We start from the raw sequence: 17615 nt of genomic DNA, 5'->3' as shown, positions 1-17615 counted from the left end.
GACAGTCTGAATTGAAATGCTTAATGTGAGGCCCATGTAAGTTTGTATGTATATGTGTTCACATATACCTGTGTACATTTTAGTATGGAGAAATGATTTTGGCAACTGCGATTCGACTTGCTCTTGGCGAAAATTAGCATCAATGAAATTTAAGTAGAATGAACGCCCTAATTGCACGCTTAAAGGATAGAGTAGTACGATGTGTACATATAGGGTTATCCATATGACAGGGGCAGTCTATTACCGTTGAAATTTTGAAACAGAACGTTGATTTACAATGGAAATGCGGACAATCGTCTAAAAAAGAAAATGTTAAAAGTGGCTCGCGGTCCAGCAATAAAGGCATTCATTAGAGAGATAACGTGAGAAATCAGTTATGAACTCAAAAATTCAATTAACTAGATGCAATAAAAGATGAACCAACCGGTGCTCCATAAATTTTGGATTCCCATACATCCCATTTCGCAGCTCACTGTAAAGATGTTTGCGTGGAACTTTGGAAATTCACCTTTAATGTGTGTCTAACCCTGTATCTGTGTACTTTTAGTCAAGCCTCTGAGGCCTACCAGCCGTCTCAGGCGCCATTCCTTTAGCGTGAAGGACCACAACAAATGGTGAACATAAATTGCGTTCTGGTGGTAACGACTGTGGCTCATTTGCCAACATTTGTTTGAATTATTGCTGAGCAAACGGGAAAATTGTTGCATTTATTTAATTATAAACATCAGCATTTGTTGGTGTTGCTGGCGCTACAAGCACACGAGCGCAGGAAACAAATGTCTAAATAAACAGGAAGTGTTCAGCGGTAACTGAAATGGCAATTTCAGAAATTCCTTAATTGTCGTAAATTTATTAGGGTCACTGCTACATTCATATGAGCACATGATGGCTCAGGCTCATTACTTCGATACCTCTCCAAAAAGTGCTATTTATAATACACCGCCTGAATGTATTTGCCACTCCGATAAAGTACCCTTAAATGTATGTCAGTGAAAGGCAACCTGAAAGTATTAATTTCTCCAATTTAAATGGCAACTTGGCTATCAGAGGGGTCTATGGTCGAGTTTGTGAATCATGAAATTTGAAAACTGCTGCCTTCGCATTAAAAATAGGCTCTGTACCGCTTTTGGAACACCCTTTAAGAATCTCATATGAAAACCAACAGTAGTTTACGGGCGGCTTATGCCATAAGGTTTCACTAGTTTCATAGCTGAAATTTGAATTTGAATAAAGTTGAATGCTAGTTTTTGGTCCGTTAGTCATTAATTTTATGCCTGAGCACTTCATTTAGACTCTTCGAAACTATTTTGGCATACGACATTATTACCTGCCCAACTTTTAATCCATACATACCTACATAACTCCATACATGCAATAGACAGTCTGCTAGTTTATTAAAATAAATTTTTCTTGAAAATCAATAAAGAAAAATTACCTTTCCAAGAAAATTTAGGGAGCAAAGAAGGTGTCTCATTTCTTCAGAACTGCCTTCACCCACATTGCTCCAAATGCTTACTTATGAGTTGCTTTATTGTGAACTTTTATAATATTTACCGTTGACTTTCATTACGCTGCAACTCAATACAAAGAAGCGCTTCCTGGAACCTGTTGCTCCCAACACATTGTCTTTGACTTATTAAAAGAAATTTGTGTTGCGTGCAATTTTGTCTCACGATATTTGTTAAACCTTCGTGTCGCAATTTTCCACGTTCTGTCCTTTGACGCATTCTCCGAGAAAGTAAATTACTCTTACTGTGAGCGAAATGTTTCTTACTTAGCGAAGCAATATGAAGCGCAGACTAAGTGAAGGCAAAAATTGCGACTCAATAAAGTAAAGAAATTTATGCCATTCTAAGTGGCAAGTTAAAGTGAGTGTTTGGGTCGTTGGCGAACTTGCCCGCAAAGTGCGCTGTAATGGGAAGTTATTGCTTACTGTAGATAAATTTGAATTTGCAGACGCGATGAGCTGACAATATTGCCAATCCAAGTAAGTAGGGATCTATGTGTCTACGAAGGTAAGGATGCCTGTTTGCGGGCAAATTATGTGCCGCTGGCTTGCAAGTAGCAAATGAACTGGGTACTCCCGGATAAATAATATACTCATGTGGAAAACATTTTATATATAGACAAATAGATAATAACGTTTTACCGCACGTTTTCTCGATCGTTGCCAGCTGTGGTCGAGGGTGGTTCAATTTTGGAACAGTTTAAGTTACAAATTTCACTAGAAGTGCTTTTTGGTAGAAACTTTTAAGGCGAAACCATATTATTAAGTTGTGGACAATAAGCCCCTGTGTCTTCAAAAAATATGATTTATTTTTACTACAATTTATGATAGATCAAGTTTTTGAAGGCTGATTTGGTTGTGGCTTGGCTGCTCCGGAATCCACAACTTATTGCAGCTTAGCTTTATTAAATTTGACCCGGACTGGATCTTATAAATCGCTAATCTTTTTTTTTGGTCCTTCTCAGGTTGATCTATGAAAATAATCTGCGACTTTTTCCATAAAATTGGATATTTTCCGAAACTAAGAATTGCGTTGAAGAGTAAAGAGGGCACCTCTACAGCAATATAAGGTAACTCAATTAGCATTTTTGGCGTAATATTATCATGTCCTGGCGACTTTTTTGGATTAAGTTATTTTATGGTTCTAATAATTTCAGAAGGTGAAGCCTTAAAAGACTCGAGCGACTCGTTAGCTGTGTTAGGTAAGATTGACAACTTAAAGTTGTTCTTTAGGTTAGGTTGAAATACTTTTTCTAGGTGATTTGTAAGACAATTATCTTTTTCCTCGTCACTTCGAGCCCAAATTCCACACAAGTCCGTATAGGGATGTTGGAGTCATTTGGTGGCTTCATGGAGAGAATTTTTTGGCTTTCCAAAGAGAATTTTTCACACAGCAGCTTCTTTATACACATTTCTGTGTGGAAAGTTTTATGAATATGATCGAAACTATCAAACAATCTAGCGAATGGCGCTCCAAAAATTAGCCGAAAACGACAAAAGCTAAATTCGCTGAAGGCCATCACCACTAAAGCTTTCCACAAGTGTACAGAAAATTGGCGTGGACATCACTGGACGCCCCATATTGAGGGGGATAATAAAGATTGTGTTGAAATACTTGAAAAAATATACATATGTATATCCTTCGTCAGTCCGCGTCAAATTTGATCAGATGGTACTCTATTAATAAAATTGGGCTGGAGTACAAAGTGTCAAGTTTTGTGATTTATTTCAATTAAACTTTTCGTTCCTAAATTTTCCCAACCAAGTGGGAGTGTTGGTGTGTAAATGTCTTCCTCGTCAGATGTTTTCCCCATTAACGCACTAATTACTCGGGCTTTACAGCATGAAATGCCGACACCAAAATTAGTTTGCAATCCAGTGATTAATTACTGGCAGACGGGGGTGGAGCTGTTCGACAGACAGGCTGTAAAAAGTGGAGAGTCGTAAAGAATGTTAATCAGACGAGCAAAAACTTAATGATGTATGTATAACGGTGTTACCGAAGAACGAAGGGTTTTCTGGCACTTACGTAACAAATTTGTGGTGGTAATTGTCGTACGCTCTGCTGAGATATCAGGGACCACGCAATGATTGATAACACATGTACAAATGTGCATATGAATCAGTAGCATGGAAAAAATATGCCACAAAGCAGAACCAGAAACATCGAAATTCACTGGAAACGAGAAATCGGCACTCTCTCATTGCCCATTCACCTGACAGCAAAGACAAATCGGCAGTTAGTGATGACTTCATCTACGGCGTGAAGTTTCAACGCATACTTATATGCCTTCATGTGTGTGTGTGTATGTAGAAGCGTGAGTGTGTAATATGCTCGTTTCAGGGACTCGCCTGGTTGAATTTCTGGTGGAAAGTTAACAAATTGTTTCCGGTTACAGCAGCGGGATGTGCCATAGTAACAGTGATGGCGGCAGCTGCGTGGGTGGGCTTGCGCTCCACAGGCATACACAGATCTGCATACTAATACGCCGGTAATTACACACATGGCTCATATGCTGTACGAGCGTGTACACATGTGAGTGAGCTAATGCTCCGCAATTATGAACGGATATCCGGTGATGCCAAATTTTCCGTTAGTGCAGGTACATAACTGTCTGCGCGCGTGTAGTTATTTGAAGAGCTTAAGTTGACATTGTGGATAAAAATAATTTTAGTAATAAGGATATCATCAAGTGGTCATAAAACAGTAATGGGACCTGCAATTAGGAATGGCTTAAAATTTAGATTATTTTAGGAAACTATCGCTTATGTGCAAATCTGGATGTTTGTACGAGTCCACAAATTCTCCTTTTTCTTTTAATAGTTGGTAACTACAGATGGCGCCTAACCACGAGAGAAATTCCGTTTGTGAAAAATTTTCATTCGAAGGCAAAGAGGCATTGGTGCAAAGTTGTTTCGAATGTATGATAATTAGAGATATTCTTTTCTTCAACTAAAATCTTTCATAACACTTGCGTCACTTCCAGTCCAACAAACTACAAATGAAAAAAATCGAAAAAGCTAAAATTAAAATCAAAACTACATTAGCCGAGGTAATTTGGGATAGAGCAGGTGAGTAATCGCCTGTTTGTATTTATGCTAAAATTAAAGGCTATTTTGAACTCCTTTCCTCTAATAATCGACCGAAGAACTATTGAACTTGTATATGTGGAAACATTTGCTTATTAATTTTACACGCTCACCGATTTTTTCCAATTTGTTTATATAAAGCTTTTTAGCAGAAATATTATAAACATATTTATTTATTATATATTGGTATATAATGTTAATATAGGGATGGGTTCTGGTTCGATATTAAAATAACGAAAAATTTGCAGAAAATTCATACTCTTAAGTAGAGTTGCCACCTTAACTTGTTTTGAGTATTTTTCAAAGAGATGCTTAAGGAAATCATATAACTGGAAGTACTTACTAAAAATTTATTTTTATATATTTTATTGGGTAGGTTAAAGGCTCGACATAACCTTAAAATTTTATTCTAAGATCTATTAATTTTTTAGTGATCGCTTGAATATAGTTCAATAATATTCATATAAGTAAATGGGAAGAAGATAATTCTTCACATTATGCTTCGTTCGTTTCTATCGGCAGATTTCATATCAATCGGATTCTCAAAATAAATAACAAAGAAATCACGACTTGACCACTGTGCTCGTCCCATGTTGTTTATATGTTTTATTAGTTGTTGTTTATATGTTATTTTCGATTCAACACCTACATCATCTCGCAGTGCTGAAACATTTAAAAGAAATACATGTTTGCACAAACACACATACATATTTAGACGCACATATATACTTATGCATACGAGCCTTGGGTTGCGGAGGCGTATGAGTAATAAAAAAATATATTGTTTATAGAATCGCTCACTAATAAGCTTATTCATGCATATGTATATAGCTGTGATTGGAAAATGAGAAGAACCCTCATTAAAGAAGCTTTGGAGAAAAGTGGCAGACCAATGTTAGCGAATTTCTGGCATTTAGCAGCATTTACTTCGCAGCAGTCAGTAATTACTGCCGATACAAACATATGTACATATCTTATTAGAACTGTTTGTTTTAGCTGCTCAATTATTATTTAAATGAGGCGAACTGCTATAATTCCACAACTTGCGTTTTTAGATGTCTAAGAACCATAATTATATGCGCCTTTATTTTTTCGGACAACAAAAGTATTTTTGTAATATTTGGCATTTGGCTCACCTTCCCATTCCCTCGCCATGACAAATAATAAAGCAAAGGCGAGTCATAATTAATAGATCTACATTCATCTTTCGATATTGGATGTTGTTGGACCACAAAAAATATACGCCACCAACACACATACGTATACACATGTATGTATGTATGAATGTGTGTGTACACATGAAGGTGCCGAGTGAGCTTTATGCGCTACGCTTCCACATGCTTGACGCTGTCCAAATTTCCCGAGGCGGTCTTCTCCGTCTGTGATATTTCTTCATTTCTAGTGTACGAGCGGCCGCGTTTGGCTGCGCGACGAAAGTTCGCATTCTGGTGATCGTTTTGAAAGTTCGGGCGAAGAGACGGCAAGCAAAGTACAAAGAAAATTTCAGAATTCTTGTGATCCCGGGCCCTGAGCGCGCGTGTGCGTTACAACATACGTGGCGGTATTCCCAGAAAATTTCACTTGAAATGTGCTCTAATTAAATGTTAATTTTTGATTAAAGTGAAAGTTTTGTAATTAATTTCTAATAAAATCATCCAACAGCTCGAACAGAACACCCACGAAGTGCATTACCCTCCCCTGTCAGCGCAGGTGTCAAAGGGACTAACGAATGCGTTCTGACGCCTGTCAGAGTAATCGGTTAAAAACTACTATAGATCATTCAGCAAGCAACGAAAAGTAAGCTATCCCCACTTCTTAATCCTAAAATTAAAGGAATTCCACTTGAGATGAATCTCAAGCCCACCATATGTAGAGGAAATTTAGTGATTATGTAAAAGTGCGCAGCTGAAATCTGTATTCTACGCCCACAGCCGCCTAAAAATAAATAAAAAGTCTAATATGCTTTGAATAAATTATAAAAAAAGCAATTTTACGCGTTCTATAAAAAAGTTGAATATTTCATCTGCTCTTACTTATTTGAAATTCACCATTAAATATACAGTTATATATGTATGTATATACAAGTAGAAATAATGTGAAAGTGTGAAAAGTCATTTGAAGTGTTTCTCGCTTTTTGCCACGCAAATGCAAATCCTTCAACTTGGAACACGTTCAGTGTGCAAAACGAAATCCGAAATAGTAGCACCGAAGAAAGATAATGAAAATAAAACTACGGTAATTTTAGCACAACGCTCTCGGGTGTATTTTCAGCGCTGTTTCACACATTTTTTATACGTTGGTGCTTTGTGTGAATATTTATTTATAGGTCTTGAAATGACAGCGTGAAGCATGAGTACGAATTAAAAGCGTGTGAGAATTACGAACGTGAACAAAGCAGTGGAACGAAATGTGTACGAATGCCATGCAAGCATTTCGCTTTTAGATCCCCATTAAACCGACAAATTAACATTAAAATTAAAAATAATAAAAATAATAACGAAAATAAATAATAATAAAGAAAGGGGTGTCAAAAATCATGGAACAAAATTTAAAAGTGACATTAAGGCTTTTGAGTTCAATATACTCTGTGAGAGATTTCTATGCTGTCATATACAGCATATATAAAGGGGAAATAGATTGATCTTAAGAACTAGACGAATATCAGTTGTTTTAATTATGAACAGTTGAGTGAATATTTACTAATATCCGAATTAAAAAAAAAAAAACAAAAATAAGAATAAGTTTTGTAATTCTAAAAGCATACCAGAATTTTCAAATTTCTTATCAACTGAAAATTGAGCTGCTTTTGGCCAAGCGCGCCATTAAGTGTCACCCTGTATGAAAACAAAAATTTCGCAATGAAAATAGTTCTCTAGCATGTTACAATATGCTTAGAAACTGAATCTCAAACACTTGTGTAGATCACTTTCATGCATATCATATATTAAAATTGTGAAATTGTCCAAAAAGTGAAAAATGATTTATCGCATTCAGTCTGCATTGATCTCATGATTTGCTTCGTTACGGAGCCGTAAAATTTATGTAAAAAATATTTTTCAAGTAAAATATATACATATGTATGTATGTATGAATGTATATATACAGCAGAAAAAATCGCATGAAACAAATGACTTATCGCATGCGATTTTGAATCTCCGTTCAGGCGCAGTTCGCTGAAAAACGATCTTAATTTCATATTTCCAACTTTGTGATTGAATATTACGTCTAAGAATTTAGAAAACGCTTGCATACCTTTAGGCGTAATGAAAAACTACTTAACAGTTGCGGAAATTGTTCGAAAAGCAAATAAACTCAAATTGACAAATTTAAAAAAGTATTAGTGTGCGAACCGGCAGTGTTCTCTGTTTTAGTAATTTTTTTCATACTCAAAGCTGCGTAAATATTCGTTACAATTGTTTAGTTAACTTTATAAAGCTCTAAAGATTTTTCTATAATGTGTGAAAATTGTTCAATTTAATAATTTTTCCCTTTTGGTTCCTGCTAGATAACTGTATGCGCAACCACAGATATATCATCACCTAAAATGCAAAACAAAGTATAATCAAAAAAATCGAAATTGAGCTTATTATTGCTTATGATTCACTACATCATATTATATATAGATAGTATGTCAAATTTAACCAATATTTAACCATTTTATAACCAGAACTCTAATTTTGTTGCAAAATGAGTGTACGATAACCAATATATAAATACTTTACAACCATTTTATAACCAATGTATAACCATTTTTTAACCAAAACTCAAATTTTGTTTCTATGAGTGATTTCTATTATATCGTTTTGCTTTCGCCTGTAAACATATGAAAAGTGACGTTACGTTATTTTGCATTTTAGGTGACGATATGTACTCTACAATTTCATCTCTCGTTCATTCAGTTCCCTATGTGATGTCTTACCTCGACATTTTGTTAGTAATTCTTTTCATATATTCACATTCTCCTCTTAATGTTTACATTATTTTGTTCAAAAATAAATGAAATAGACAGACACCCAATTTCTAATTTCTTTACCTCCTTTTACCGTCTTTTTTCTTTGTCTCTTTAATTATTCAATTTTATTTATTTTTTATTTTCTTCTCAACCGGCTATCCACAGTCCGCTTTTGTTTGCTCCACTTTAGCGAAGCAACGCACTTAGCTGGTGCCAATATTTATGACAGCGACTGTGTGCTGTGTCTGCAATACGTAAATTTCTAAAATTAGCTTAATTTTCAATTTTCGTTTTTGAAATGGTGCTGCTATAATAATGCATGTGTGTGTGTGTGTGCGCGTGTATATGCAAAATATCACTGAAAATCTTTTAGAGAAAGTCGGACAAAAGCATTTGGACAAAATATACTATACTACATTCATATGTATGTATGTATATGATTGCATTCGCGTGTGCGACAAGCAAACGTAATAAGCGCAAGTTTCAAATAAATCAAATTTATTAAATTTATTCTCAAATAAATATTCGAAATATCTTCCTTCATGTTAAGTCCATTAGTTTTCTATTAAATCCTGCATGCCTTGCAGCTAACGCAACTGCTTGTGTACCTGGCGGAAAGTCAGACTTTTTGCACTGAAATTTCTTGCTGTAAACATTATGTAGTATAACTATATACTAGTCATGTACTTACATATATATGTCTATATACTATAAAAAAGTCCATACTTTCTCAAAATGATATTATAGGAAGTCACTTGTAGCTTGACGCTAATAATTTATTAAACTAAAATTCAATTAAACAGATTTTGATGCAAAGTTAATTGCCTGAGCTCTCTTAAGAACTCCGCCGAGGTTTTTTCCTCTTGGGCATGTCTCTAAAAGAAACATTTTCTTCGTTTAACTAAATACCTTGAGCAAAATGTCCGTCACACACAGACGTGTCTTCTTTGCTGTTGTTGTTTTCCATACACTACATGGCAATGATGTGAAAATTCGCCTTTGCCTGCGCTTGCAAAATTAATTTGATAGAAATTACGCTTTTATTAAGTCGCCATTAATGCGCTTGTTTATTGTTGACCCGAAACGCACGTCTTTGAAGTTGCTTTGTTGTCATTACAAATACGGCATTAAACAATTTTCTATTTCAAAGATATTCTCTGCATATTCGCAATAAAAATTTCCGGGAAGTGACAATAACCAAGGAGAAAAAGAAAGCTTACAGGGTTACTTCTGTGTGAAAGCCTTTTCAGTTGAGAAAGTTAGTCACTTCTATATGATGAATTGCGGCCCGGTTTTGAGTGGTGCTGAAGGATATTGTTTTAATATGTATATAGTATAACGATTTTTTCAGTAAGAGCGCTACAAAAGTTCTTTATTCCTGTGAAAGAACATTCGATGCCATTATGTATGGAACTTTATATCTTTTGCTCGAGCACGTTTGCAGAAGTCAAGTATAAATCTGCCGATACTCATACAAAGTTCGATCAGAGAACTTAAAAAAACTTTTAAGTTCTCTGGTTCATCAATCGTCGCCAGCTTGTTGGCATAGACCATAGACTTGACGTAGCCCCACAGAAAATAGTCTAACGGCGTCAAACCGCACGATCGAGGCGGTCAATTGACTGGGCCTTTTCGTGAGATAACACGTTCACCGAACTTCAATAAATCGTAAATCGATTGTGACATTCGCTGTGTGGCTTGAGGCGCCGTCCTGTTGAAACCACATATTACCCAAGTCGATATGGACTATTCAAGCTAAAAATATTCAGTTATCATTGAGCGGTAGCGATTCCAATTCACAGTAACGCCGGTCTTAATCCTCACGAAAGAAGTACGGCCCAATGATGCCACCTTAAACCGCAATTAACCGTATTTTTTCGGAATGACATGGTGACTTAAGGAGTACGTGTGGATTGCTGCCAGACTAATAACGCATATTTTGCTTATTGACGAAGCCATTCAGCCAGAAATGAGCCTCAACGCTGAAGATGATTTTTCGATGAAAATCCGGATCATTTTCCAGTTTTTGCTCAGCCCGATTCACGAACATACAATTCTGGTGATCAGATTTGACCTTGTAAGGATGTAGGCAAAGATCTTTTCGCAAAATTTGCCACAACGATGTCACAGAGATGCCCAACGATTGAGAATGACGTGTGAGAGACTGATTTGGGTCTTCCTCAATTGATGCGCTAGTGGCAGCAATATTCTCGGGAACATTTTGTACTGTGCCTGTGGATAGAAATCTGCTAGACGCTCAGTTGTTGATCTGATAGGACGATTATGACGACCATAATTTGGACGTAGCACTCTTAAAGTTGAGGCCACTGACTCCGAATTTCGGTAGTAAATTTTAATAATTTCGACGTTTTGCTTGTTCGTAAATCTTTCCATGATGAAATAGCAAACCTTACTGAAGAAAAATGTTAAAAGAGCGGGAAAAATATGGCGTCGTTTACTGTCCCTATCGGTCTATTTTTGTAGTATACATACTTTGCTCTTCTGATTCACTTATCCCCCCCATTTCCGAAAGTACAGCCTTTGTCAATTCCAGTAACGTAGAACCGGCTATTTTAGCAATTGCTTTCTGATTCACTGTGTGCTTAGCCTAAAGCAAATCGATGGGAACCAGAATCGATGTTACAATTTATGAAGCCTCTCTTAAGTTTAACGACTTATTACATAATTTGCGATAAAGAGGCACTGCATGCAGGAAATTACTGTACCCAAGTGCCACATGTTTGGCGGGTGAATAAAATGATTTTACTATCAATTTGCGCACATGCAATGGCCATAATTGCATTTCAGAAATCATTTCAGAAATAAAAATATTTATTATGCACACATACCCTTACATATGTGTATATATGTATATATTTATTAATGCACTGCGTAAAATAAACTCATTTGCACACACACATGCAAGCAAACATATTTATATAACGTGTGTGTGTTGGGAAGGACAAGTTGACTGAAAAGTGAACAAAAGCAGCAAGGAAGTAATGAGCACTAACACACATACAACCACACTTATGCCATAAAGGAATGAAAATGTTAATATATATATAATATATAAGTAGGTATATATCTATACATATGTTGGTCTGTGTTTCGTGGAAGATTTTCATTCACATTCACAAATTTGCTTTCAGTTAATTGCGTAAATGCACACTCATGTGTCACACCCACACACCCATACATGTGTGCGAACAGTCATAAGCGTATAGGTGCCATTTTAATTTAATTATGAGGCATCTTCTCTGAAAATCGCCACCGCAAACTGAGCGCTGTGGATACATTTAACTCACAATTAAACCGTTATATTTCTTTTCCGTCTTTTTACATTTAAATTGACACATTTTCCATTACTCACACACATATGATTACACATACACATGCATTTATTCAATAAGCGTTGCGTTTCTCCTTAAGCCGTGTGCGTTTAATTGCAAAAGAGACAAACGAGAATGCATAAAGGAGAATAATTTACTTCAATAGACAAATAATATTCAATTAGCCCTTTGAATGTGGAACTGTTGCAAAGAGCTGTTATGTAAGCCTTTATGTGGAACGGGTGTGAGTGTGAGTTTGACAAATGAGACTTCGTCCATTCTACTGATTGTGGGGAAGGCTCGAAAGCTCCGGTAAAAGTATTTGGCTTTGTGTTCCAAAACCAAGTGCACGATTGTATATGCATGGAGTAGTGGAAAAAGTCTTTTCGCATTTCTAACCAAATTTCAACTTATTTTTTTTTATATTTATAATGGACTTTAATGAACCAAATATGTACCATTTCGGTCCATCACTTTTTGCCATTTTTCCGCTAGAGGCATTATTCCATCAGTGTAAAACTTTTCTGGTTTCTCGGCGAAAAACTGCGACAAGTAATTTTCACAGGCTCTTTTGAAGCCAACTTTACTCCATTAAGGGAGTTCGGCATTGACCAAAACAAATGATAGTCCGATGGTGCAAGCCCTTACTATAGATCAGTTCTGGGCGTTTTTTTACTATTGCTTGCTTCAATCTCACAAGTAAAATGTAGAATCAATCGTTCGACTTGGCTGGAGCAGCTTTACCACGCTTGGACCATGATCTTTTTCACACATTATTGTCGTATTTGATCCACTTTTCGTCTCCTGTTACCATTCACTTCAGAAATGGTTGGATTTCCTTTCGTTTCAGCAAAGAATGGCAGATGTTAATTCTATTCCTTAAATATTTCACAAACAATTCATGTGGTATCTAAACATCGATTTTCTTTTTGTAGCCAGCGTTTTTTACATGGTTCAAAACCGTTTGATGATGAATGTTAAATTCCTTATTGATGTCATGGCATGTCGACCAGAGCGAGGTGCATCTCTCACATCGAAAATTTCAGAATGGAAGCGGGAGAATCATTGTTGTGGTACACGAACTGATACAGCATCGTCTCCGTAAACTTTACAAAATTCATTGATGGTTTGCGTGGCATTCTTCCCTTTTTTATACAAAAATTTCAAAATATTGCGAATTTCTTCATTATTTTCACTCATTTTTCAATAGCTGTAACTTTTTTTCAACTTCCCCGAATTTTTTTTTGTGTTAAATGAAGTTTAAAATCTCACCTTTCCAACACTTTATCGTATGACACAATGTAATTGTTAGCACTGGCGATATACGACTGCAACGACATCTATTGACAAAATACGAAAATACTTTTTCGACCACACAATATATGCATTTACATGTGTGTGTGTGGTATGGTAGCATTGACAGCCAATTTGAGCCGCTCAAGAATCATATATTTGACAAGTGACATGCGGTCGTTTTTATGATTTACGCTCACATATCCAAACACATGCGCTGTACGATTTCAACTCGATTGCCATATTACCATATTGCGAACGGCAGGATGCGTCTTGTGGGCCCTCAAAGTGGGTCAGCTTGTATATTCATAAAGGTGGCACTTTGTTTTCTTTTTCTCAACAAGTTTTTTCACACCAATGAACTTTCGCTTCAGCCGTCCGTCCGATCAGTTCGTGTTTCAACATTTTTTTTGGCACAAGGGCGCTGGACCCAATTCATCTACGTCGAGGGTAGCAGCGCAAGAAAAACAAATAAGTAAATTGTATTGAATTGCAGCTGAAGAAGAAGCATTGACAGCTGCCCGTCGCTTAATGCATTGCCTCGTTCTTCTCTTAACAAGAATATTTTACTTTAAATTTATTTTTTGTTTTGTTTTTGTACAATAATGTGTTTTTATAGTTTGTGTTTTGCTACGTTTCATGTTGTTGCGGCGAATTAGTGTGGGCGGCGACGTGTGCAAAAGCGGACTATTTTACGCCACTGCGTGGGCAAATTTCGAAAAGTCTTTTCCTCTCTCTCTTTCCCCGCAAAACATGTTCTTTTCCACCAATGGGAGTGCTGCACAGTTTATATAGTCAATTAAAAAATATTGAAATAGCGCTCAAATTGAAACCTTGGGTCCATTTTTACGGGGCAATACTTTAGTATAATTTTTAATAAGATTAAGAAAAATAATTAACAAATAAATTTGGACACAATAATTAATATTTCTTTATCTTATTTGCAGCATAAGAAGTTAACAAAGGATACAGGGCCCCTTTTAGGGTGCCTCGGATAAACGTCTACAGCAAGAGGCTAGAAAACACTTTTATAGAAATTTCAGTGCTCAGAAAAGTAACGGTAAGTTCCCCTCAGGCTAGCGCCATATACATATGTATTTATAATAACTCAGTATAAGATCCACATCAATTTGATGTCGAAGACCTTCGAGAGGAATTGGAGTAGAATAGGTTACATATATTAGCTGCTTTCCCCACGCAATCTCTTTTTGCTTAAGAACTGCATGTCATGTGTTCTACCGACCACGTCGGTTTCTGTTGCTAGACCTATAATAGTTAAGGGCATAGTTTTTTACCGTAAAACTAAACAACTATACACACAAAAGGAAGACGGCACTGTAGTCACTGGCTTTATACGAGTTCCGAATGAGCTTTTGACTATTTGCTTGTCTGTTTCGAACTGCCAGTAAAAATTCAATTGAGAATTATTTTTCCTCTACACATATAATCTTTGCGCATCGCAATTAATTTCCGATATAACGAAGTTACAAGTCGAATTGTGAACGATGAGCTCAGAAGAGACATCTCAGAGCCGGAAAAAGATGGAAAACCCATTTGACATTTTGCGCGGTCGTCGTACCGAGAAGAATATCGCGACGCCCGCATTTTTTCGCAGCGAAAAGATGTCACTCTGCCAAATACTTCTTCATCGCGAGACTGCTTTCGATTGTCTTTACAACTTGGGCATGGAGGGCAAGGTACAATTCATCGCTCACAACGATGGCTACTATTTGCCATGTATGAATTATGTCAGCGAAGTGCAACGCTGCAACGAAGTGTTGCATATTATGAAGGACTTGCAGGCGGAAATCGAAGACTGCAATCTAACAACTGTGTACTATCCGAATGTCGATACCGACGAAGTGCCAAACGAGTCTGATTTGCCACGCATTGAAGCACAAATAGAGGAAGTGCGTATCGAACTTGGCGACGTGTTGTCGGAAAAGGAAGAGCTGGAGTCACAGCGTCAAATATTGAACGAACGGCTCTTCGTACTCGCGCGAGCTGAAGCCTTCTTCACGGGTGCGACCAATCGCGAAGCGGTCATGGCTTGGACCAACAGCATGATTATGAATATACTTCGCGAAGGCACGCAAGCACATAGCATGAGTCGAGACAACCAGGCACATTTGGGCTTCGTAACCGGCACTATACTCATCGATAAATTTCGCGCTTTCGAACTGGTCTTATGGCGTATTTGTCATGGAAATTTTTATATGAGGCGTGCCGAGATCCCAGGAGTTGACACGGACCAGAAATCGAAAAATTCAGGACGTAGGTATGCTTTTGTAATACTCTTCATTGGTGAAGCGATGCGTAGGAAGATCTCCAAACTGTGTCAAACCTTTTCGGTGCAATTGCACGATTATCCGGAAACGGCTGAAGCTCGCATTGAGTATCGCAAACGAATCGCTTTGGAACTGAGCGACCTGGAAACGGTCTTGGATCAGATAAAAGCTCAGCGTCGCCGTATACTGAGCATTGTAACGCTGGAATTGTGCATCTGGCGTTCAAAAATTAATAAAATGATAATGATCTACGATAGTATGAACAAAATGACCAATGTCCATCAACTGGATAATCAAAAATATCTGGTGGTAGAGTGTTGGATACCAACGAATAGTGTGACCACAGTACGGAACACACTAATGAAGGGTGCTTACCGTTCATCGAAAGGCGCTCAAACATTTCCTCCCATCATAACCGTACAGAAGTTTAAGCCACATTTACGCGAACCGCCAACGTATTTTGAACTGAATAAATTCACGCGTGGCTTCCAAAACCTTGTAGACGCTTATGGCATGGCTTCGTATAAGGAGCTCAATCCAGCTCCGTACACAATTATAACTTTTCCTTTTCTGTTCGCTATAATGTTTGGAGATGTGGGTCATGGTATTATAATGACATCGTTCGCAGCATGGATGTGTTTGACAGAGAAGAAACAAGAGGACCGAATGAAACATTCAAAGGGCTCGAATGAGGTATTTGGTTTGATATTCGCTGGCCGTTATGTCATACTGCTGATGGGTATATTCTCCATATATACTGGTTTTATTTACAATGACATATTCTCGAGACCCGCGAATTTGTTCGGTTCGCACTGGCGTGTTAACTATACAAAGAGTACGGTGCAAAGTAATAAATTACTTCAGTTGGATCCGCAGCATGCTGAAAACTATATTGGAACACCCTACATATTTGGTGTAGACCCAATATGGGAAGTGGCGGGCCAGTACTCCATTACCACCTTCAATTCGCTGAAAATGAAAATTGCCATCATATTAGGTGTAGTCCACATGATATTCGGCTTGTCGTTGTCAGCGTGGAATAGTATTTACTTTCAAAATCCCGGAGATTTGTATTTGGTGTTTTTTCCACAGATCATTTTCTTGACCTGCTTGTTCTTCTATCTGGTCTTGCTGATATTTATCAAGTGGAGTATTTTCGGTGGACACTTCGATACTCCATACAACAGCGCCTGCGCTCCGTCCATACTCATAATGTTCATCAATATGGTGTTATTCAAAGATGGCTCTAAGGATGTCCTAAGTGGCTGCAACTTGGAAATGTTTACGGGCCAAACGATTGTACAGTATCTACTAATTTTTGTGGCGTTTTCTGCAATACCGGTTTTGCTGATTGGCAAACCCGTATATATACATTTTGAACAGAAGAAAATTAAGGCTATACAGGATGCGGAGCGCAAGCGCAAGGCCAGTCGGGAAACGTTGAATAGTGTGCGAAAGACGCTCCAAACCTATAATGTGGAGTATATGAAGACGTCAACGTCGTCACAGGTATTCGCCGATTTGGAGGAGGAGAAAGTGGATATGACCGAGGTCTGGATACACCAGGGCATACATTGTATCGAGAGCGTCTTGGGCTCTGTGTCGCATACGGCATCTTATTTGCGTTTGTGGGCGTTATCTTTGGCACACGATCAGTTGTCGTCGGTGCTGTGGAAAATGGTGTTGCAAATACCGCTAGTCGGTAATCACGGCTTGGCAGATGGCATTTTACTATATTTTATATTTTATGTATGGGCGGTCTTGACTATAGCCATTCTTGTGGTCATGGAAGGCTTGTCGGCATTTCTGCATACGTTGCGTTTACATTGGGTCGAGTTTCAGTCGAAATTCTACACAGGCGCTGGCGAGAAGTTTATACCGTTTTATTTTGAGCCTACCACCAGATATGGTTGACGTCAGAGTTAGATTATGCATTCCTTACTCAATAACTAGAAAATGAGCTTGGAAGCTTGATATAACTTGTTAAATTCATTAAAAATCTAAAACAAGATTTTCTTTTTTGGAACATATGAAATATTTAAAAAAAAATTTCGTGTAATTAAAAAAATCGTTTAATTTTTGTGTAAAACTAGAGAACTTCATAATGCAATATAATAATAATACATAATGAGATAAATTTCTTTGATATGTTT

The 17615-nt window shown here is 37.2% G+C and overlaps 2 protein-coding genes across 7 annotated transcripts in view; both read left to right on the top strand.

Annotated features, from left to right (window-relative positions):
• Positions 1-5995: 5995 nt before the first annotated feature.
• The window catches only part of LOC126757143 (RING finger protein nhl-1), a 36071-nt gene continuing 24451 nt past the window's right edge, over positions 5996-17615 (top strand). For 5 of the 6 annotated variants that reach the window (XM_050470802.1, XM_050470799.1, XM_050470800.1 and 2 more), the window contains exons 1-3: positions 5996-6158; positions 6260-6394; positions 14122-14234. The gene's annotated coding sequence lies outside the window, so the exon portion shown is untranslated. The remainder of the gene's footprint in view (positions 6159-6259; positions 6395-14121; positions 14235-17615) is intronic. The other variant, XM_050470797.1, reaches the window with a different exon arrangement.
• Positions 14629-17376, top strand: LOC126757144 (V-type proton ATPase 116 kDa subunit a 1). The gene has a single exon (XM_050470804.1). It carries the CDS (start codon positions 14680-14682, stop codon positions 17374-17376), a length of 2697 nt encoding a protein of 898 aa, XP_050326761.1. The 5' UTR covers positions 14629-14679.

This window comes from Bactrocera neohumeralis, chromosome 4 (assembly GCF_024586455.1).
Source record: "Bactrocera neohumeralis isolate Rockhampton chromosome 4, APGP_CSIRO_Bneo_wtdbg2-racon-allhic-juicebox.fasta_v2, whole genome shotgun sequence".
In the NCBI taxonomy this organism is placed as follows: domain Eukaryota; kingdom Metazoa; phylum Arthropoda; class Insecta; order Diptera; family Tephritidae; genus Bactrocera; species Bactrocera neohumeralis.
Note: the sequence above shows the minus strand (reverse complement) of the source record. Positions and strands in the feature narration are given on the sequence as shown.